Here is a 23,754-nt window from a genome sequence, read left to right on the forward strand (position 1 = left end):
GCTGCTGTACAGCAGAGTGAATCAGCTATATATATACATGTAGGTATATATACCCCATCTAGGCCACCACAGAGCACCGAGCTGAGCTCCCTGTGCTGTACGGCAGGTTCCCACCAGCTATCCGTTTTACACCTGGTCGTGCACATACGCCACTCCCAGTCTCCCAGTGCATCGCCCCACCCCCACCCGTGTCCACACGTCCCTTAGTGACCATTCTGTAGGTGGTTGTTTTGAGACCCTGTAGATGCTTTCTTCCTCATCAAACTTCGAATTATTCATGTATCCATGGCAGGGTGGACTAATGGCTGCCAGTTTTATCCAGTTGTTCATAATCTGTTACTACCATTTTGAGGTCAGATTGTGCCAAATTTTGGAGAATGATACTTAGGAACCCAGATGTGATGCTCGGTATGCTCATTACTTTGTATCACTGTTCTCAGGCCTTCTGCATGAACAGAGCTTGGGGGCTGAGGGGAAGGGAGGTAATGCACACTTTTACATCTACTTCCATATCTGTGTGTATGTGTATCCATGAGTTCACACCAAATTTTCCAACTCTAATCCAATAATACAAGGTTCCTGCAAGGTTTTTTTCCCTTTTTCCTTATTTGTAATTCTCACCTTTAACAGTAGAAAACCTCATCTCATTGTCCTTAATATCTTTACTTCCAATTTCCTATCCCAGACTCTGCTCTCTCTCACACATGGATGGGTTTTGACATCTTAAGCTGTATTTTTAGTAGGTTTATCTGTTGATATTTCTTAGTGCCACCTCAAGGAATCAAATTTATAACATCATCTGTTCAAGACGTATGCGATAACAACTACTACTACCATGAAGTGAATGCTCACTCTGTCCTGGATTGTTTAGTTTTTAATTCCCGTAAAAGCTCATTGAAGTTGGTATTATCTTTATTTTATAAATGAGGAAAAGGAAAATCGATATTATATTAAACAGCTGCCTAAGGTTAGTAAACAGGAAATCCCAGCCCTGTTTGACTCAAAACCTTGTGCTCTTAACTTCTATGATTTCATCGTAGATTGATTCATATACAGCGTATTTTCTTCTGGCTGTGTTAGAAAATAACTTTTAGTCTTTCTAATGAAGAGAAAAACACGTGCTTACCAGAAAATAATGACAAATTCAAAAATTAAAGAAGCAAACTGTTATAATAATTCTATAACCTATATTTGTGTTTTTCCTTGAATATACATCTTTGTGCACCTGTATAGGTATATGTGTATGTTTTAAGATTATAATTAAAATATTGTTTATACATAATTTACAAATAATCACGCATTCCTCTATTCGTTCATCATCTTCTGTTTTGAACATAGTACCACGTCATTAAACGTTTTACAAACATTTGTAATGAGCACCCTGTATACACCATCATATGGATGTCTCATAATTTATCTGTCCTCATATTATTGAACATCTATGGGTTTTCCATTATTTAAATAACATGGTCAAATAACATTGTGACCATCTTTTTTCAACATAGATATTTATACTTCGGCTGTAAAGTGACAATCTAGATCTCCCTTATCTCAGTTAATTTGGATTTGAGACATTTCAAAATTCACTTCTGTTTTAGTGAAGTCAACTTTTCTACTCATCACAACTCATTGTCTGTATAGCTTTTGGGGGTGAGAAGCTAGAGCTGGATACGAACATTTTCTTGTTCACTTTTCCTCTGTCATCACATTTGCACTCTCAGAACATTTACCTGTGATGGCAGGTACTGGAGACGGTTGGGATGAGAATACGTGTATATTTGGAAACACAGCTGACTGAAGGTGAAAGAACTTTAGTAAAATAGGACCAAAACCCAGATTTGATAATTCCAAAAACCGTTTGCCAGTAAACATATACAAATACTGAATAAAATACAACAAATCTTTTAAATGCAGAGCTGAGCTCGCAAGAATTAAGAGAAACTGAAAAGTTCAGCAGCCTGCGGTGAGAGGGGTCGGGCCATTTGCTCATCTTCTTCACATGGTGTCTTTGGTTTTAACACGCACCAGGTACAGGAGATGGGGTCCTGATCTCAAGGATTTAGGGAGTTGGAGCTGAGAGCCTGTATAAAGTTAGGACCATCGAAGGCCTATTCTTTTGGTGGAAGGGTGAACTAGGTAACATATCTGGAACTAGAAGGAGATGACAGGGAAACCTGTCTGTGTTTGGTACTCCAGACCAAAAAAGGAAGAGGAGGAATAGAAGGAGAACTCCCCTTATAACTCATAACTTTGGGCCTTGCCCCCAAGACAATTGGGGCTTGAATTTGTACTCTTGAAAAATACGAGACGGACTTCCCTGGTGGCGCAGTGGTTAAGAATCCGCCTGCCAATGCAGGCAACACGGGTTCGAGCCCTGGTCCGGGAAGATCCCACATGCCGTGGAGCAACTAAGTGCATGCGCCACAGCTACTGAGCCTGCGCTCTAAAGCCCGCGAGCCACAACTACTGAGCCTGTGCTCTAGAGCCCGTGCTCCGCAACAAGAGAAGCCACCGCAGTGAGAAGCCCGAACACCGCAATGAAGAGTAGCCCCCGCTCGCCACAACCAGAGAAAGCCCGCGCGCAGCAGCGAAGACCTGATGCTGTCAAAAACAAGCAAACAAATAAATAAATTTATTATACATAAAAGAAGAAAAATACAAGAACTCCAGGATGAGAATATAATATAAAAAGTGGTTTCGGGCTTCCCTGGTGGCGCAGCGGTTGAGAGTCCGCCTGCTGATGCAGGGGACACGGGTTCGTGCCCCGGTCCGGGAAGATCCCACATGCGGCGGAGCGGCTGGGCCCATGAGCCATGGCCACTGAGCCTGCGCGTCCAGAGCCTGTGCTCCGCAACGGGAGAGGCCACAACAGTGAGAGGCCCGCGTACCGCAGAAAAGGAAAAAAAAAGAAGGTCTTGTGCCAGTGAGCTGCCCTGGACACCTGACAGAAACATGTACAATTTTGGAGGAAGGACACACTCTCATTGAAGAACCTGTAGGGTATATACAGGTAAAATATCTTTGAATGCTGAGCTCACTGTCAAAAATCACAAAATGTTGGAGGAAACTATGTGTCTTCAACTTGAATCAGATAAAATAAATGGTAAGATACACATTTAAGAACTTCAGTGCTAGAACTGTCAGGAAGAGACGATATAATAGGCTTGAACAAAATAGAACTTTCATTTCTCTCTCATATAAGCAAAGTTTCAAAGGAAGCAGTCCTAGGCTGGTATTGGGCTCTGCAGATACCAGGGGCCACCTCTGTACCCTTAACTTCAGCCGTGACCTTGTGCTCAAGGAGGTGATGGAATGGTAGCCGCAACATCCAGATTGAAGGCTGGAAGAAAGAGGAAGTGGGTAAAAGAAGCATGCCTTCTCCCTTTAAAGGCAGTTTCCATAATTTGTACAGGACTTTTCCTTTTCTTCTCATTAGAACAAAAAGAAAAAAACCAGACTCACGCTTTACAGGTGAATTCTACCACCGTTCTAGAAAACAGAGAAAGAAGGTGTAGGTTCCCCAAGTTATTTTATGAGGCAAGTAAAACCTTTATTCCAAAACCAGATTGAAAAGTAAGATTTATAGGTCAGTTTTACTTATGAACATGCATTTAAAATGTTTAAATAAAATATTGGGAAATGGAATCTGGCAAAGCATTAAAAATATACTTGTTCAAGTTGGGTTTATAGAATACATGAATGGTTTAATAGTAATTTATCTGTTAACATTTTACCATTTTTTAACATATTGAAGAAGAAAGTATATACAGTCATCTTGATGTAGAAAAAGCACTTGATAAAATTCAACACCCATTCAGTACTTGCAGGGTGGGAGGTTCTTAGCAAGTTAACTGTAGAGTGCAGCTTCCTTATTCTGACGAATACTTACTGAAAACCTGCAGCAAACACCGTACTTAAAGGCAGAGTGTTGGAAATACTCTCTGTAAAATCAGAGACAATAGAAAGGTTCCCATGACCATTAAGACATGAAAATATATGAGGATCGGGAATGAAGAAATGAACCTTTATTAAAGGTGGTGCAATAATTTTTACCATAGAAAATCTGAGAAAATATGTGAACAAATGGTTAGAACTGGTAAGATAAATCAGCATGCTTACTGGATATAAGATCATTATAAATATAAAGCTCAGTTCCATTTGCACACACCAGGGACAATTTCAAAGTAATGTTTAAATAAGCTGTTTCTGAAACCTTTTCTCTCGAAGGGAAGTTAGTACTAATTAAAAGTCAAATAGAATATCTTTTTTCCAGTGAGTGTTTTTCTCTAGAGTTTCCTGAATGTTAACATTTCATTGCTAATTTTGTTTTATAACTTCTTTTTTTAAAAATTATTTATTTTATTTATTTATTTTTGGCTGCGTTGGGTCTTCATTGCTGCGCGCGAGCTTCCTCTAGTTGCAGCGAGCAGGGGCTACTCTTCATCGCGGTGCGTGGGCTTCTTATTGCAGTGGCTTCTCTTGTTGTGGAGCATGGGCTCTAGGCACGCATGCTTCAGTAGTTGTGGCTCGCGGGCTCTAGAGCGCAGGCTCAGTAGTTGTGGCACATGGGCTCTAGAGCGCAGGCTCAGTAGTTGTGGTGCATGGGCTTAGTTGCTCCACGGCATGTGGGATCTTCCCGGACCAGGGCTCGAACCTAAGTCCCCTGCATCGGCAGACTGCGCCACCAGGGAAGCCCCGTTATAACTTCTTGTTAGTAAATAAAACATTTTTCTATTTCTGGAGAGTAGAAAACACTTCAAAATTAAATCCAGGAAATTTCCATGTTGCAGCTCTTACTTTACCTTTGATAAACATAAATTTTCTGCTCACTAAACATTAAGTATTATAGTGGCAGAGTGATTATTCAGTTGGCTTTTATATAATAAACATTTATAATTTTAGAAAGAATCTATTAGTATAATATATGCATTTCACCTGCTCAGCCCCCATTTAATGTATTTGGAAGTTTTAACCCTTCACTTGTTGTTCACTAAGGAGTAATTGGAGGAGAGAGGGAGGTCTAGGATCCAGAGGCAATGTAGATGTACCAGGATCACCGGCCTTCTGGGGAGACCTAGCAGTAGGCCTCAGAAGGAAGCACTAGGGCAACCCACGTGCAAGTTGCATGCAAATCCCTGCCGGCAGCCAAATGACAAGTTAGGGCAACATGGTGGCAGGAATGAGGTCCAGGCAGGTTGTTCAGTAAGGAAGTATCTAGTGTTCAAGACAACCAGTGGAAATAAGAAGTCCTGGGTCTTGGAGGCCTGTAAGTACTGAGTAAAGTTCCAAGGTGTCCTCAGCTCAAGACAAGGATTGGTCTGGGGAAACAGAGCCCGTTTCTAGAATTGAAATGTATGGTTAAAAGTGGCACACTGGCTCACTTAGTTTTCAGGTTTTAGAGCTCCTTGATTTTCTCTGATGAGGAGGAGGGCGGATCGCATACTCTGAGGTTGGGTTGAATTTAGAGCTAGCTGGTTCTTAAGTGGATTCAGTTTGGGGATTTGAGCACTATGGAAGCAGGTGGGCAGGCAGGTCACTCATTGCCACTGGTGTGTCTGGTCTCCAGATTCCATGAAGATTGATGATTGAAGGCTAGTATAAATATTTTTTGTTTCATGTATTGAAAATTTTTTAGTTGGAATTTCATGTACATAACTTAAAAAAGAGTTACAAGGTTAGTACATAGAACTCTCGTGTATCTTCCATCCATTTCACCAATTGTTACATTTTGCCATATTTGCTTTATTATTTTATTTGCATTGATTTTAGTTTATGTAGTATTATTTAATTATCTTTTAAATCTTATTACAGATTTGCTCTATTATCTCTGTTTTTGCCCATTATTTTCTGTGTTTGCCATCTTTGCTTAATTATCCTCTCTATAGTATTTTCCTTTCCTGAACCATTTAGGAATGGATTGCAGATATCAAGCTTCTTTTCTCCCAGATATTTAAATGTCCAAGAACAAGGACATTCTCTTACATAACCATAGTATGGTTATCAAAATCAGGAGAGTTAACATCGATGTAATACCATGTAGTCTAACACAGTCCACACTCACGTTTTGCCAGTTTTTCTAATACTGACCTTCATAGTAATTCCCCCCCATGATCATGCATTGGTGTTTAGTTGTTGTATTGCTTTAATATCCTTTGCCTCTCTTTGTTTTCATAATATGTTTCCTAACCTTTTTTTTGTTTTTTTTCCCCATGATATTGACATTTTTGAAGAGTATATTTTCAAATATTATTCAGTTTGGTTTGTTTGATGTTTCCTCATGATTAGATTTAGCTTATGTAATTCTTTTATGTATAAATTATGTGTAAGTGACATTATGCTCTCGGTGCATCCGATTTTTTTTTGGAAGCACAAAACAGGAGAGTTGGGGGGGTTCCAATAAAGGGGATTTTGATACTCTCCTTGACCCTAAGGAGCTTAACATCTCTTAAGAGAGTTGCGGCACCCCAGAGAAGGGTGCGGCGAGCTGAGGTGCAGCAGGAGGACAGCAGAGCTGTCTGAGGTTTCCAAGGTGCTCCTAGGAAAGAGGCGTCTCCAGAGAGGGGCTGGCTGGAGCTGTGCTAGAGAGGATGCATTCTCCACGTGGAAGAGAAGAGGCCTTGGGAGTGAGCTCCAGGGTGTGCTGCCGCTGAGGGGTCACGGGAGAAGGGGTGTCTGTCCAAGTGGTATGTAAAGGACAGCTGTGAGGACACAGTGTCAGCAAAGACAATGAAGAGAGTGTTGCAGTAGGCCGAGGTCACAACTGGGATCCAGTATCACAGAGAACAGGCCATAGGCTGTTGGTAACTTGCCCTTAGTGTCACTCAGGGCATTTTGTGGGACTGAGATTATAGTCCCCATTTGTTGACTTGCTATCCCAATAACCGGTTTTATGCTGTACTCCATGGAACAGTTACTGTGGTTTTTCAGAGTAAAGATGAATTTATTAAATTATTATTTTATGCTGAGTACTCCAAGTAAGCTATTTATGTGTGAAAGGGCTTGGTGGTTTTGTTTTGTTTTGTTTTGTTTTTTTAAACCAGAACATTTTTTGTGTGACTAATTGTTGAAATCCTTAAGAGGAGCTGGATGTTGCAACAGCTGCCCTCTTGGGTTTAGGTGTTGTTCCTTCATGGAATGCATGCCTGAATCTGCGGTATACAGTTTTTAGGTGCCTCATTCGACCAGTCCCGGTGGTGTCTCGTCTTTCAGCTTTAGCACTCCCGCTACACTTTCTCTTTCACGTGGCAGGGGAGCCACATTTGCCACAGGTGGACTTCTTAAGGTGGTAGGCCTTAGAGCCACAGCGGCGGCACACATGTGCGTCTCATTCCAATGCTTTCCAAATGATGACCCTCCCTTCGTCATCTCGCTTCTGGTGTTTTTTTTTTTTTTTTTTAATGCACTTTTGAAGGAAACAGTTTGGTGGTCATATTCATGCTATTTGCTGCTATGTTCTAGTTCAGTTGCTCTTGTTTTTAGAAAGTCTTTTTCTCTGGGCTGTTTCTAGTCACACACTTTTGGGGACGTGTTGTCTTACGCACCAGCCGGGAAGATGATATTCCAGCCACATGACGCTTGCTTCATGTGCTGGGTCAAAGGTGAAACCTGTTTAAGTGTATTTGGCATTTCTTGTGTAAATTACATTTTTTAGCATGATGAGAGTTTTTTATTTAATCATAGTCTCAATTTGGTTGATCTGAAAGCATAACCGGGCTCCAAGGAAGTGGAATAGGTCCTGCGTTTACTTTAGGAATCTTGAGGACGCTGAGTATCCTTCTAAGCAGGTTTTAATTTCTTCTCATTCCGTTACATTTGTGGGAAACAGAATTGGCACTGCTCTTTCCTACCCTCTCTTGTCCTTTGTAAATTTGGGGGAGTTTCATGGTCTTTCTTTTCTTTTTAAATTATAACTGTACAGAATCATTTCTTGGTTTGCAAATGGAAACTAAGCCCACATACACATCCATAACTAGGATTTCTTATATGGCTGACAGACCAGCTTGCCTTTTGGTGGAGGTGGAGGTTGGGGGAGAGAGCATAAAGTGTGTTTTTAAGGATTTTAACAGCAAATGTGTTGGCTGGTGCTTGGGCAGTATGAACAGTTTGTAGTGCTCAGATGACTAGGATGGTGTGGTCTTGCTAATGTGGCTTTGGAAATTGCTTCCGATTAAATTTTTAAATGAATTTAGCTTCATGGGCAGTGTTACAGAGAATTGCCTAGAGTTCTGAATCAAGAGGCCTAAACTGAGATTTGTTTTGGGTGCTTGGGTATTTGTTGGCAGGGTGCTTGTTCTTTGGCCTCTTGATTTGAACTTTCATGCCCTTTTTATTGCTAGGAGTGCATTCCTTATGCTATACACCTCTGATTGGGTTAGTATCTCTTTAGGAGATGTTTTTATTTATTATTTAAGTGATTTTAGAGCTTCTTATCGAAGGGAGATGAAGCTCTTTGCCTGAAATCCAGTATTCTTTAGACACTCTGCTTGCTACATCATCCGCACTGTGTTTGTGGCTGCAGTGATACCCAGTACTCCATAACTTTGCCAGGATTGTTCGTGTGACCTTTTTCCAAATGTTTAAAGTTTTCAAAAAGAAATTTGTGGGGTTGCTTCCCTTAGGTAGCTACTGCTGTGTTTTTAAATAGACTGCAGTATTCCTGTTCGCTAATCCTGTGTATAGTCATTCATATCTGTGTTTTTTCATTCTGTTCCTTCTTGATGATCTCTCTGTTTAAAACATAATTTATTTATTTATTTTTTAAAAAGACAAAACAGAACTTGCTGTTGTCTTGACAGAGCAGGGCATCTGTCTGCAGCCTCTCAGTGGCTCGGCCTGCGAGTTCCCTAATGTTGGCCGTCTGGGATCCCCTTTCTGCAGCCCCACTTCCCTGCACACTAGCTTGGTATGCGGGGAGAAGCTGCCTCGTCTGTTGGCTGGGCTTTATTTACGGAAACAGCAGGGTTGAGATTGATTGCGTTGAGAGACAGTGTATGGATGAGGGAGGGTCACAGCACATGCTCAGTCCTGTCAGTGTGAGGGGGAGTTTCTGCGTCCTGCGTGAAGGCTTAGGTCACAGCACAAGCTCAGTGCGAGCTCTGCGAGGTCTCTCAGACCGCATGTGCCTCCATTTTGAGTTGCTAGAGTAGAAAGGGCAGAGTTTGCACAGTAAGCGGAGGCGCAGGGCGCAGCTACACTCACCAGGGCCTCTGTTAGGCATGGACCATGCATTCAGCCCCTGCAGGTAGGCTGTCTTCCTCCGGCCTCACTGAAAGAGTGTGATGGTTTTGCTGAGCTCTCTCACTTCTGAGGATGTTCATGAATCATTTCATCATTCATAGTGCATGTTCCTGCGAGCCTTGAATTCAGCCCTGGCTGGCCGTGTAGGTGGTGGTGCAAAGCGTGAGATCAGAGCTGAGAATGGAACGGGGTATACTCAGAGATGCATTAAGCAAACGCAGAGCGTCGTGGTCCCTCTGGTCCCTGTCCTCTTCCCCTTTCCCTCACCTCTTCCTCTCCGGGTGCAGTTTCAGCCCGAGTCTTTCTGGGTGCCGGGTGCCGAGCCTGTTTGCCTTCAGACACCTGCAGAGCAAACCTGTAGGCTGCCGGGCTGCGTGGGGCTGGTCGGGATGCCTGGGCCCCCGAGCGGCTCTGTTTGGACGATTTAGGAAGGGTGGTAGGTGGGCAGCTATTGGTTGCTTTGAAGGTGGGTGGAACTTGTTTTGATTGAGAGCCTGTTTGCCAGAGCAAATTATAATTCTTGTGATCTTTTTCTGAAGCCTGAAATAGTGCATACGTCTTGACCTATGCAGGGAACAGTTATGGATTATGGTTGCAACAATATCACCTTAAAATGGATTTTTTAAGAAATGAAAGGTTATGTCACATCATTTTCTATTGCTTCCAAGTCCATCCTGTCTTTTGGAGCTTATGGAAGATTTCTTGGCAATTAAAAACGAAAAATTGTTCGCCATGACATTTGTGTTAGAAGTTGAGGTTTCAGGTTTTTTGGTTCGTTCTGTTTGTTTTAGCAAAAGGTGCCATTTGTTGTGTATGTGTATTTTGTTGTGTGACTTGCGAGTTCTGCAGGAGAGGAGTGACAGGAGGAGTTGATGCCTGAGAAGGTGGAGGCGTCTACAAGGCCAGGTTTTGTGCCCACTGCTTGATGGGACCGGACACCAGTCTTTTCTGTGAGGGGCAGTTATGCTTTTTGTGTGTCCTGTTTGCAGACTGGGCTCAGACAGATGGCTCTCAACATAGTTAACTTAGGGAGCCAATCATAATATGCAGATTTAGGACAAGTTGAATTCTTCCCCAAGTAGATATTAAGAGAAGTTTTTGAATTATATTAATTGTCCCTTTTTGTTTCCTCTCCCCTTTTTTCATCTGATAGAAGTTGGAAAAAATTTTGAAGTGACGCTTAAGTTTTGTGTCTTTGTGAGGATGAAAGGAAGCATACAATAGAAGAATGTGCAAGTGAGAAACTCTCAGAGGATAGGGAAGAAATTTACTGTACGCTCATGATAGAGGGAGAAATTCTTCATGTGAGCCCTTCGTTGTATATGAATACGGAGCTGGGCATGGTTAACTCCTGTTTGAGGAGGCCCCTGATTTTGGCGGAAAGTTTAGGAAGGCTAACGATGAATTATAGCCACCGAAAATGTTACTGAAGTATAATCTGGCTTCTGGAAGGTTCGATTTGGGGATTGTGATTAAGGAGGTGAATTATACGGGGATAATTTAGGGTTATTGCACTTATTACCTACGATTTTTAATTCTCTTTTCCATTTCTGTGAGGGCTGTCCTCCCCTTTTGGTCACATTTATTTGAACATTGCCTTCAGGAGTTTGGGGCAGATAAGCACTTTTACTTTTCCCCACGCCACGTAACACTGCTGCTGGAACTTGCCATCTTTCACTTCACTTAGAAGCACCTTTACTCTTCCTTCTGGCTCGTCTCCTGTGAGTGTGAGGTCACCCTTTCTCTAGACTGCAGGAGCTGGATGCCGCAGCCCTTGATGGGAGGCCTGCAGGACTCAAGTTTCTGCCTCGTTTCAGAAGCCCACCGTTTGAGTCGGGAATACTTGTTAGGAAAACAGTTGTGGAACTGCCTTTCTGTTGTAGAATCTTTAATTCTTCTTAAACTTTTTTTACATTTGGCAAATCAGATGTGAACAGGAGGCTGTACCGGTGGCTGAATCAACTCTGGCCGAGTCCTCCCGCTTGGCTGGCTGGTGGTCTGTGGAGCTCGCCTGCAGCCACCTGATTGGACGGCGAGGACTTGTAGTTGCCACCGGGGTCTGTGGGGACCCTTTGTGGTTAAGAGCCCAGTTCCTGTGTTTCAGATCCACTAAAGTGAGTCACTAGAGCTTTATCTTACGTGCCATGCATTTGTACTACATTTTCCCGTTTTAGGAAAATATTTTTGGAAGGTTATTTGCTGCCCAGCCGCCTTCCGCTCTGAGGCTTCCAGGCTTGTCTGGTGGTGGTAGAGGTAAAGGCGCAGCGCACAGGAAGTCGTTCCCTTGTTTGGGGATGTTGTCTAGGGCCCGGGTGGCGTGGACATCGGAAAGAGGATGATTAGCTTCATTGTGGCTTCTTGTTCCCCTCCTGCTGGGCTTCAAGAGTATCAGGAAATGCTGGTGAAGAGAGACAGTGTGTGTTTTCAAAAGAATGTAAAAGTAAGAGCTCCCCCAAATATTATCCTGTTATTAGCTTTTCTTGTCGTTACACCAGCATCTTGAGTCAGAATCTGAGGTTGACCCTTACATTTAAAGTGTTCCTCTGTCAACATAAATTTTGCAGAGTCTGGGAATCCACTCATAACGTACCCCTGCTGTTGACCACTTCCTAGACTCTTGTCTGGTGTGTTAGCTTAAGAATTAACTGAAACACACTGATACACCTACAACCTGATATTCACCATGTCTGTGATTCTTCGGTTGTTCATTGGTCCTGATCCTTCTTCCTTCTGAATTCGTTTTCAGCTTTTGTTTTAATTTTTGGTCATTACTGGACTAAGTCGTCCTTCCACCAGAAAGACGTTCATTCTAAAGCTATGAAACAACAATCTGACAAAACAAAAGAGGAAATAGAAAATACGGGGTAGGGGGAGATTTGAAATTATTTGTGCACCTCCTCCCAAGCTGACGGCCATCTGTATTGAGCAGTTTCTGACAGGGTGGGTGACAAGTCGTTGAACATTTGTTTAAAGCAAATCTGAAAGAAAACGAATCTAGTCTCTTACATGTATGCTCTGTGATACTTTGGATCTAAGCTAAAACAGTTCATTTGAATTTAGTTGGGATACTTAGACCTCCTATCAGAGTTCTTTGAACTGTGCTTTATTTGTGACGATTTGATTGATTGTCTTCCTTAGTGGACTTCAAGCCTCTGGAGCACAGACCATGCGCTCAGTTCCCAGGAGAGTGTCTGACCAATGGGCCTCTGGCATAAATATGTTGAATTAAATGAGTGGCATCTGTGGTAAGAGAGAAAACTAGATTTGGAGCTAGATGATATGGTTTAAATTCTACTTAATAAGTGACATTGGACAAGCTGTGATGTTGGATAAGTTCCTTCCTTTCTCTGAACCTCTGTTTTCTCATGGGTCATATGGGGGTGAATATTTCTCACAGTTGTTAGAAAGATTGGAAGAGAATGATATGAAAGTGCCTGGCACATAGTTTATCAGTGTATTACTGTTATGAATTCAAAGTCCAAGTCTACAGTCTTATGTAGGTGTAGTTATCTTAACAACATCTCTATTTTTTGGTCAACCTGTTCATCTAAGACAATCTTAGGAACTGTGTTAGGAATTATGGTAATTAAATTAGTGGCCAGTATGTTTGACCAGCATTCTTCTTATGCTTTTTGGGTGTTTATATTTTTCTTTACAGTTCTTAAAGTTTTTTAAAAAGCTTTACTTCCATATCGTGTAACATTTGGTGTATGCAGCATTAAATGTTGTTCTTTTCTTGCCAGTCTCTCTAATACAGTGGGATGAGTATGTGTCTGATACAGTGGGATGAGTATGTGTATGTTAATGCTTGTGTTGCTACCACAGCTGCCACCACCGTTGCTGCCTCCTCCCCCTTCCCCTCCTGACCGCTCCCCATATTCACACCACCACTGTGAATAGGAATAAGGTGATGGCCCTTTTTTAAAAAATTTGATTTTATTTACTTATTTATACAGCAGGTTCTTATTAGTTATCCGTTTTATACATATTAGTGTGTACATCTCAATCCCAATCTCCCAATTCATCCCACCCCCGCCACTTTCCTCCCTTGGTGTCTATACGTTTGTTCTCTACATCTGTGTCTCAATTTCTGCCCTGCAAACCGGTTCATCTGTACCATTTTTCTAGGTTCCACATATATGCGTTAATATACGATATTTGTTTTTCTCTTTCTGACTTACTTCACTCTGTATGACAGTCTCTAGATCCATCCACGTCTCTACAAATGACCCAATTTCGTTCCTTTTTATGGCTGAGTAATATTCCATTGTATATATGTACCACATCTTCTTTATCCCTTCGTCTGTCGATGGGCATTTAGGTTGCTTCCATGACCTGGCTATTGCAAATAGTGCTGCAGTGAACATTGGGGTGCATGTTTTTTTTGAATTATGGTTTTCTGTGGATATATGCCGAGTAGTGGGATTGCTGGGTCATATGGTACTTCTATTTTTAGTTTTTTAAGGAACCTCCATACTGTTCTCCATAGTGGCTGTATCAATTCACATTCCCACCAACAGTGCAAGAGGGTTCCCTTTTCTCCACACCCTCTCCAGCATTTATTGTTTGTAGACTTTTTGATGCTGGCCGTTATGACCGGTGTGAGGTGATACCGCATTGTAGTTTTGATTTGCATTTCTCTAATGATTAGTGATGTTGAGCATCCTTTCATGGGTTTGTTGGCCATCTGTATGTCTTCTTTGGAGAAATGTCTGTTTAGGTCTTCTGCCCATTTTTGGATTGGGTTTGTTTGTTTTTCTGATATTGAGCTGCAAGAGCTGCTTGTATATTTTGGAGATTAATCCTTTGTCTGTTGATTCGTTTGCAAATATTTTCTCCCCTTCTGAGGGTTGTCTTTTTGTCTTGTTTATAGTCTCCTTTGCTGTGCAAAAGCCTTTAAGTTTCATTAGGTCCCATTTGTTTATTTTTGTTTTTATTTCCATTACTCTAGGAGGTGGGTCAAAAAAGATCTTGCATTTTTGTCATAGCGTGTTCTTCCTATTGTTTTCCTCTAAGAGTTTTATAGTGTCGGGTCTTACATTTACGTCTCTAATCCACTTTGAGTTTATTTTTGTGTATGGTGTTAGGGAGTGTTCTAATTTCATTCTTTTACATGTAGCTGTCCAGCTTTCCCAGCACCACTTATTGAAGAGACTGTCTTTTCTCCGTTGGATATCCTTGCCTCCTTTGTCATAGATTAGTTGACCATAGGTGCTAATGGTCCTGTAGGTGCTAATAAACGCATAGGTGGGTTTATCTCTGGGCTTTCTATCCTGTTGTGATGGTCCTTTTTTTTAAAAAAAGCATTTCCCAGAGACTTCCCAGTGGGAACAAAGAGACGTTTAGATGTGCATCATAGACATACTTGCTTGGTCCAAAGCCCCTGTTTTTCTGGGGACACTCCATTCCTGTGTATTATGAAGTTTGATATCCGTGTACGGAAAGCCAGCAACATTTTTGGTCGGGAAATTGGCTTAACCTGTGAATACTGCTGCTTTATAAACTGAGGTGGGATTTTAAAAATAAATTTGTTTCCTAAACTGTCGTGTGTGTGTGTGTGTGTGTGTGTGTTGGGTATGGTCCTTACAGCTGTTTTCTTCTTTGCAGCAGGTGATGGCAGTAAAAGCCATGAGGAGCCTGAGGTGGGATGGAGTTGTGTGCCCTGGGCAGATGTGCTGCATGTTACTACATGATGGGGGTGGGGGAGATCAGGCAAAGAAGAACTTCAGGCAGTGGAACGAGGTCATCGTAGTGCTTTGAAACTAGATCCTTTCCCATGTATTATTTAAAAAAAATGTTTTACCAGTTATTTTCTGATGCTGCATATTATTGTATAGAGGCCATATTTACTGACTCCTAGTGTCAGCCTGGAGATTTTTCTTATTCCTTAGCTAGTGCCTAAATTCTTGGTTCTGGACTCTGCATTATATTTAGGGGGGCTCTACTGAAGGGAGAGAGGCTTGAGATCCTTTATGATTAACTCACTGTGACCCCTTGAAAGAGCACCTTTATCTCCTCGGCCTTGGTTTCTTCTGTTAAGCTAGAAGGCTGGGATCAGATGGCCTCTGAGGAACCTTCCGTCAGAGAAAATTTAGAATATTATGATTCTGGAATTTAATGAATTCCTGTCCTGACCTTTGCATTTGTGTATGAATTTGGAATGTTAACTCTTCCACATGTTGACTGGTTATCTTTTTCTTTTACTTTGAATGAATCCTGAGTTTTGTTCTTCTGGGCAGTTTATCAAGCTTGTTTCAGATGAATTTGCTTTGCGGGGTGGGGCGTGGGGGCGGGTAGCCTTCTGTCACAGGTGACTTGACTTTTCAGTAAAGCACTTAGTTGTTATTTATGGCAAAATGGTAGATGAGTTAAAATATTGGAGTCATTTACTCATTTAAAATATCTTTAGTGAGTGCCAGGGGGCTCTGGGAAGTAGTGGTGAGCTAATATCAGACTTGGTTCCTGCCCACAGGGTGCTTTTGGTCAGGATAGCCATGGACAGAAATAATTACACAAATTAAATATAAAATCATGCCTGTGACAAGAGGCTGAAGGAGAGGTAGGTGGTGTTTTGGGAACTCATAACAGAGGAATTACTTCCTGTTCTCGCTCCTGGCAGTGCTTGGAGCTAATAATAGTGATGACTACTGTGTGACAGGCACTGTGCCTTGCTTTCCATAGATCATCTTTTATTTTTATAGCTGTCTTGCAAAGTAGCCATTATGAACTTGATTTCATAGATGGGCTCAGAGAGGTTGAATTGAGTCCTCAAGATCACACTCAGAGCTGACAGAACCTTGCTACTGACATTTTAATCCAGGTTCCTTTGACTCTGAAGTCTGTGCTCTCCCCCAGGCAACTGAGCATCTAGACTCAGGTGTGTATATCAAGTTCTCGCTCCCGGCTGCGGCAGGGTGCCCAAATCGTGGGACGTCCTGAGGATAGGCAGAGCACAGTGATTTTACTCAGATTTAGGGAAATTTTTTCTACCTTAAAATGAATGGGAATATGTTATGGAGTAGAATATAAAATTTACTTGGATTTTTAAGAAGCTATGTCAGACTTCAAGGAAATTTCAGACTTACTGAAAAGACTGTTTTAGAAATACCTGTCCATGCTGGAGAAATCTGAGAAACCCAGCCTGCCATTCTGGGTTTCCTTGTTGTCAGTCTGACTTTCACTCCTGCCCACCACCCTTGTAAACAGAAGTGATTGTGGTAAATTGCCTTTTGATTTTCCTAAAATTTGGTGTATTTCATTCTGGACCCCCAGTCTGTTATTTCTGTGGTCACTTCTGAATGAGCTAGTAAACAGAGTTTCTAGAATCTTCTTTCTGTTGATCTCTGTCCGTCTTCCTGCTTAACTTGCCACCCTATGGAAAAGATAAGAAGGATCTGCCATCGAGCCTTGCGATCTGAAGGACAGGTGAAGAGAGATTGCATGTGATTTCATTCACCCATGGCAGCAGCCACAGGGGCAGGGTCTGACTCGAGAGTTACTGGTCCCAGCCTTTGGGGAATGGGCCAGAGGCCACCCTGCCTTTACGTTCTGGGTGTGGATTGTGATGGGAAGTAGCCACGCCGGCTGCCTGTACAAGACCTGTGTTCTACCCCCTTGTGTCTTCTCCCCAGGACCGCATGGCCTTGTCCCTCTTCTTTCCCTGTAGATGCAGGTTCTTGTCGTAAGCAGTCACCGTGATCACATAAAGATACTTGGGGGTCTTAAGCGAACATTCACAGACCCGTGCCTTCCTCACACCGCCCCCTCTCTTGGGGGGAAGGAGTGGTTCTGCCGGGCGGCCCCTGTCTCCAGCCGACTCGCTCTTCTCCAGAAGCTTCCTCGTCTGGCCAGCTGCCGCCTCATCTTCTTTGCATAGATGCTGCTCCCTTTCTGATATTCACTTGCAGGCTCCCTGCTCCTTTCTGTCCATTCCCTGTTTACTTCTTAGACTAAAACGTTTCCTTGGTAACGGGTTACTTTTCAAAGGGAACATCTTGTCATTTTATTTAATCCACTGCAGCTGAAGAGGACTGAAATATTAAGTTGTAGTTGCCATGGATACTGCTTTGTTACATTGGTTTCTTTTGTATTAGATTTCATATACAATGAATTTCTTTCTATTTTTTTTTAACTCAAGGAATAAACACAGTGGCTTACCATCATTGTTGTAATTTGGCTTCTGGGACTATTTTTTCATATTCCAAAGCAAAGATTTGTAGAATAATGGGGATTAAACTCAGCTGTTTCGAAATATGTATATTATTTACATGAAGGGCACAGAGAAATTCTTCCTTCTTGGTTGTGAGGATGGTGAGTTTTTTTTGTTTTTTGGTAGTATGCATCACAGCTAAGGATGTCTCAAAAAGGATGATCCCACTCCAGAGATCCCTAGGAAATACAGAGAAAAAAAGGAATGTGTGACTTAATTCATTGAATCTCGTAGCTTACTAACTGTGGCGTTCTTTCTTCAGCTACTTATTCACCTGTCTACAGTGTATTTTGAGGGAATCTGTTATTTATTCAACTTTTCTCATGTCTGGTTTTCTTTCTTACCCCTAGTCTATCTGTAATACATCACTCAATTAACCTCTTCTTTTGACTTTAAACAACTTGTAATTTTTTAGATTCATAGGAAGTTGCAAGATCCTACAGAGTGTTCCCATGTACCTTTCACTCACTCACCTACTCCTAGGAGGTATGGTATAGAACTCCAGTGTAACATCAGAATCCAGACTTGGGGGACATTAGTATAGTGTGTGAATAGCTCTGTGACATTTTATTTCATGTGTAGCTTTGCAGATCTATTCCATCATCACAAAGATTCTATTCCCTCCCTTCTCCCCCCACCATTCCTAATGCCTGGCAACCATCTTTATAATTTTGCCATTTTGACAATGTTATATAAGTTGACCTTTAACTTTGATGGGTTTTCTCTTTTAACATGATTTTCAAACTTTAAAAAAAACACTTTTTGATTATTTTGTCTTACTTTTGATGCTTGAAACGAACAAAGAAGTGAATTAAGGAAAAGGATATGGCTTCTCATAGTGGTTCTGTTTATAATTAGTTGTGTAATTTTGGTTCAGTAAAATCACTCTGCCATATGGAGTGTGGCTGGGAGCTCTGACTTTGGAGTTAACTAAACTTGAGTTTGAATCCTGCTTTTTCCAACCTGTTAGCTGTGTAATCTTGGGTAATTTCATAAACTCTCTTAGCTTCAGTTTCCTTATCTGTACAGGTAATAATAGCACCTACTTTACAGGGTCATCCTTAAGGTCAGGTAAGACAGTGTGTGGAGTTTGCTTCGCTCGAAATGCCTGCTACATAGTTAATGTTCAACGTACATGTTAGCTTCTTTATTGATGTTGCAGTTACTCCTGTTATTATTATCTGTTAAGTGGAGCCGTTGCCTCGTAGAGTTGTCATGGAAGAATGAAATAATGTATAGAGAGCGCTTCATAAGTGATAACTAGTATTATTTTGCTTCTGTTTGTCATACAAGTATGTGATACCTAAATTTAAGGTAATATAGGTAAAAACCCTGAGGCAAGGATGAAGGTGTGCATAGATGTGTCTTGCACTATCCTGGGATATGACTTCCATCTTTGGTTTCTTATTGCATATGTAGTATCCTTTATCTGACCTTGCTGGGATTTACACTGTCCTTGGTCTTGATTTTCCTTCTTTAATTGAAGGCTACCCTGGTTTTGCCCAGACCTGCTGTGTTAATTAGGTAATGCTATACATCAAGCAGAAACCTTCTTAGTAACTATGTTTGAAACACAAGATAGAATAAGATCTGAATTTCTGTGAATAACACTACTAGTGCTCTGATTAATATCCAAATATGAATTAAATGAATTAGTACATAGAAATGAGATAATACTGTAAGAGCGCCCAGAACAGATAGAAAGTACTTAACACGTTAGCTATTGTTACTAATTGAAGGATTAACCTGGCGTTTTCTAGATTAGGGACCTTTTGAATTTGAGCCTCCAGTATGTTTTTTAGAATTTATTCCAGTGACTGTTTATTGGACAGTGACCCCCAAGTTAATCCCAGTCTCCATGACTTCAGAAAGTGGCTCCAGACTTTACTTTGTTTTCCATTAATATGGATGCAATCAGCGTCCATTCTCTTCGTGTGGACTTCTCTGTGTAACAGCGTCGTAGTTCTTAAGCAGGTTACATGCGTAAATGTCTCGTTTCTTCAACACAAATATAATATTTCACACTGATGGGCTGGAGTGAGGAAGAAATGTATGTAAACGAACAGGGGAGCAAGTATTACAAAACAGGAAACAAGTCAATCCTCCTAGTTAGTTAGCCTCCAGTATTTTCTGAAGTTCTTAATGTATAATAATCAGTGCTTCTCACAGCTGGTTTGTGGGCCCCATTATTAATTTCATCAGATCCCGACCCTTGAGTTCCTGTCTTTGCAGTATTTGTTATGATGAAACGGGAAGCACCACGGAAGACTTCTGGTGCACACCAAAGGACACGCATTGTTTGTTGGAGTTAGAAGCTTAACTAGCTGCTTCTTTCATGGAACACCGTTTTTATCTGAGAGAATAACTGATAAACTGTGTTCACTCACTTGGGTAATCGGTGGACATTTTCTTGAAAATGAACGAACGCAGTGAGCCTGCCATTTCAAGGCAAACCAGCTGATAGTATTTTGCCAATGCAAGATTGGAGCTTTCAAGTAAATAATTAGAATTTTGAAAAACTCGTACCCACCACTCTGAGTTTGACAGCTTCTGTACGTACACAGGCTCTTGTTGTGAGATGTGTGGTGATATTAATGAATGTGATTATGTTTTTTAAATTGTATAGTTAACTGTGTTAATATTTGGAAGATCTGCAAAACTTAGTGAGTGAATATTTTCCATCTAACCAATGCATGACAAAATCATGGGTGGAAGATCCATTCAAAGGCCAAGACAGACCAACAGATTTTAATGTACAAGAATCCAAAAGATCATTGATAAGATTTTAGGTTAACATTGTGCAAAAGACCTTTAAGAAACAATCACATGTTGGGTTTTGGTGTAGTATCAAAAAGCATATCCATAGTTATCAAAAAGACTATTCACATAATCTTCCCTTTCCCAGTTATATATCTGTGTGAGGTTCGATTTTTTTTTCATGTACTGTAACCAAAAGAATGTACTGTAACATATTGAGTGTAGAGAAGCAGATGTGAGAATCCAGCTGTCTTCTACGGAGTCTGATCCTAAGGAGATTTGCAAAAATGTAAAACGTTGCCTCTGTTTTCACTGTTTTTTGTGGAAATACAATTATTTTTCGTAAGAGTATATTTGATTGTTAAATATTGTTATTTAAGCCTATTGTTATTTTAAAATAAATAAATAAGTAAACATTTTGAAATCTCTCAAAAATACAGTTTCCCTGAGATACTCAATAGAGTATAAAGGTGTTAGACCAAAAAGTTTGAGATTTGCTGTGTTAAGTAAAAGGAAAAATGTAGTAGTCAGCGTATCATCATTAAGAGTGTTTTCTATAAGCTGTTGATACTGCATTTAAAGAATAATTCTTGGTGATTTTTATCAAGTTTTGCATCCTAGCAGTCTAGAAATATTCATGTAACCAAGGAATTTTCAATTTGTCCTGAATGAGTAATAATGCCAGACAGGTACTGTATTAGATCTGGGGGATATAAAAAGTGAATTAAATCTTTCTGTACTCTCCAGTCCCAGAGTGGGTGGAGGTAGATGTCCAAATTAGTCATAGCAGAGTGCCACCCACTAACATGAGGTGAGAACCACAGAAGGGGCACTCGGGCTGGGAAGCGGCAGGTGAGGACCCTTGAATGTAGAGTTTGGCTGCTGTCAGAAGAAGGGAGGGCTGAGATTGTTCCTTGGATTCCAGATATAGCTGGATACTGGCACTTCCCCAGGAGGAAGGCTACTTTTTCTTTTCATCTTTAGTTCATATACTGACAGTTTTTCTGTCAGATGCATCCAGTTTTCTCTAATAGGGTGTATATTGCTATCTACCTCTTTTCTCTTAGACCTAAAAAATATTTCTGCCATTTATTCTATATTTGGGAGTACCTGGATATGGTCGGCTAATGCCATTGTCTGCTTACCTTGCATCTTAATCCTGCTCAAAACTAACTTCGTTGTATCTCTTGCTAGGAGACCCTAATATTTAAAAATTGCATATGATGAATACTTTTGTTGTAAAAATTGATTTTTAATTTTAAAAGGTTCTTTGTTTTATTTTGTGCTTTTCAGTCTACTCATTAATAAGTACCCTTCATTGACATAAAAGAGAGAAACAGATTTCTAATCTTGGCTGTTAAGATACTCCAGCACGTTTTTTAGTCTCACTTGTATCATTATTAGCAGTATTAATAATTACTAGTATCCTGTTTTTATACAAATAAGTGGTATATAAGCAGTTCTATTCAATAAGGTGTTTGGGGGGTTTATTGTGGTACAGTTTTGACCTAAATATGATAATACTGGTTAATTAAAATATTAAAAGAAAAAAAACAAAAACGCATGCAAAAAATTAAAATAAAAATGAACCAGGAATGTTTGTCCTGGAATCAGCAAGGACTTCGCAGTGTGTGTAGCAGTGATGGGGAGATGCTTCCATAACCAACCGCTTGAAGACCGTGTAGAAGAACATGAAAGTTGAGCTGTGGGCACACGTTGCTGGCCGGGGCTGTGGCTGAAGCTTTCTGAGGTGATGCGTTTTGGCCAGACCTCCTTGGAGGCAGGCAAGCATCTGGGGAGTGTTTAGAAATGAAGGAGAGAGCTAGGCTTGGCAGCTAAGTTTTGCTCATAGCTGGTTACGAAACAGAAAGGCATGAGCTAGCAGGGAGATAGTGGGTAACACTGGCGGCTTGTTTTTTTAAAGAAGTGCTCAGATTAGGACAGCCTCCTGGCCTGTGTGACTCCTCTGCACACCTCCCAAAACAGCTTCTCCTAATCCCTGCATAAACTCATGGGAATGCCAGCTCTGCCTTTCAACACCCATTTCCCTACGCACGAGACCAGGCTGGCTTGTGAGTTAAAGGTCGCTCCTCACAGGAGCTTTTCTCCCACCACAGCCCCTCTTTTTCAGTTTCCCGCCTTGGTGGGGTTCTGGTCCCACTTGGGAAGCCCTCTCTTGCCTGCTGTTGTGCCCCTCATGTCCTTCAGGGGTCTCTCTGGAACTTAACCTCTTCATGGACTGTCTCCTCTTGAAGCCCGCCTAATTTTGATCACTTCCCTTAGCATTTTTACTCTGTGTCTCCTGAAATGTATTGGGCTTATGAGTGGAGCGATTGGACCAGATCTGGTGTTTGGGACATGGCTGCTACCTTCCCAGGTAGATGGACTGTAAGCTCCTTAAGGCTTAGACCATTTTCTTTTTGTTAGTCTTCTCTCTTCCTTTGTCATATCTGCTGCCCACTTTGCCAAAATAAGACTCTTCGCGAGAAAAATGGTCGGATTAAAAGAAGAAAGTGCTGGACCTGAAGGAAATAATAGTTTTCCAGAATTCATTTTAACAGCTTCAAAGCTAATGGTGGGGGTATCAGATCCATGGGAGAAGAATAAGAGTCTGTGCTTCCTCTTTGGTCTTGGCTGCCTTATTATGCTCTTCAGCTCGGTCCAGGTCGACAGATAATCATAGAACAGCTCTCACCATGGAAAAGCCTACTCTTCAGCGCTAGTGAAAATTCACAGGTGACTGTACAGCGCAGTAAGGCCTTGTCACTGGGCACGGAAAGCGTTTTCCTAAGAGGGTCAACAGATGGTCATGATGGTCATCGAGGGTAACAGGGAGCTCTGGGCACTGAGCTCTGGGAGGCCGAGGTCTGCGTTTCTTTGTCCACCACTGTGTACCCGCTGCATGCCCTGTGCAAGGCCCAGGATGCAAAGACCTTCGATGAATATTTCCTGAAGGAGTGAAAGGGAAAAGATACCCCACACTTTTGGGGGTGTGTGAGGTGACATGGGGAGGAAATCAAGAAAGGTTTCAGTGAAATGGTGGTTTTTAGAAGGACCCTGGTTGGTTTGGATTTGGAGCGAGGGAGAGTGAGCATAGCAAGTGCAGTAAGAATGACACGGAAATGAGATGGGTCTTTCACCTCCTGGACCTGCTGGGCTCATGCCCCCACACGCTTTACATCTCTGCTCAATTTCACTTCATTAATAAGGCCTTTTCTGACTATCCTGTATAAAGAACTGTAAAAGTTCATCATTTACCACCCCTTTAATTCCTTGACCCTTTTCATCATCTGACCTATTATTTGTTTCTTTTTTTTTTTTTTTACCCAAATTAGAATAAAAGTTCCAGTAAGGCAGGAATATTGTTTTTTTTTTTTTTTCCTTCATTGCTTTATCCCCAACACTTAGGGCAGTTCCTGGCTTGCAGTTGGTACTTAATAAATATTTGTTGAATGAATGAATGCATGAGCCAGTGTGTGTGCTAGGAATCATAAGCTATCTTGTCTATATTTTAATAAGGTTTATCGTAGGGCACCCTGAAATATTTTGAA

At 41.4% G+C, this 23,754-nt stretch overlaps 1 protein-coding gene and 1 pseudogene across 5 annotated transcripts in view; one reads left to right on the plus strand and one right to left on the minus strand.

The window, feature by feature from the left end:
- Positions 1-23,754, plus strand: part of RERE (arginine-glutamic acid dipeptide repeats) — a 429,037-nt gene that overhangs the window by 274,950 nt on the left and 130,333 nt on the right. Inside the window, exon 1 of one of the 5 annotated variants that reach the window (XM_060283510.1) lies at positions 8,983-9,241. The exons of the other annotated variants lie outside the window; for them this stretch is intronic. Within the exon in view, the coding sequence (XP_060139493.1) occupies positions 9,216-9,241 (26 nt within the window). The 5' untranslated portion in view covers positions 8,983-9,215. Of the gene's footprint in view, positions 1-8,982; positions 9,242-23,754 lie in introns of those variants that run through there. 5 annotated transcript variants of the gene reach the window in all.
- On the minus strand, positions 7,073-7,365 carry LOC115865128 (large ribosomal subunit protein eL37 pseudogene; annotated as a pseudogene).

This window comes from Globicephala melas, chromosome 1 (assembly GCF_963455315.2).
Source record: "Globicephala melas chromosome 1, mGloMel1.2, whole genome shotgun sequence".
Taxonomy (NCBI): domain Eukaryota; kingdom Metazoa; phylum Chordata; class Mammalia; order Artiodactyla; family Delphinidae; genus Globicephala; species Globicephala melas.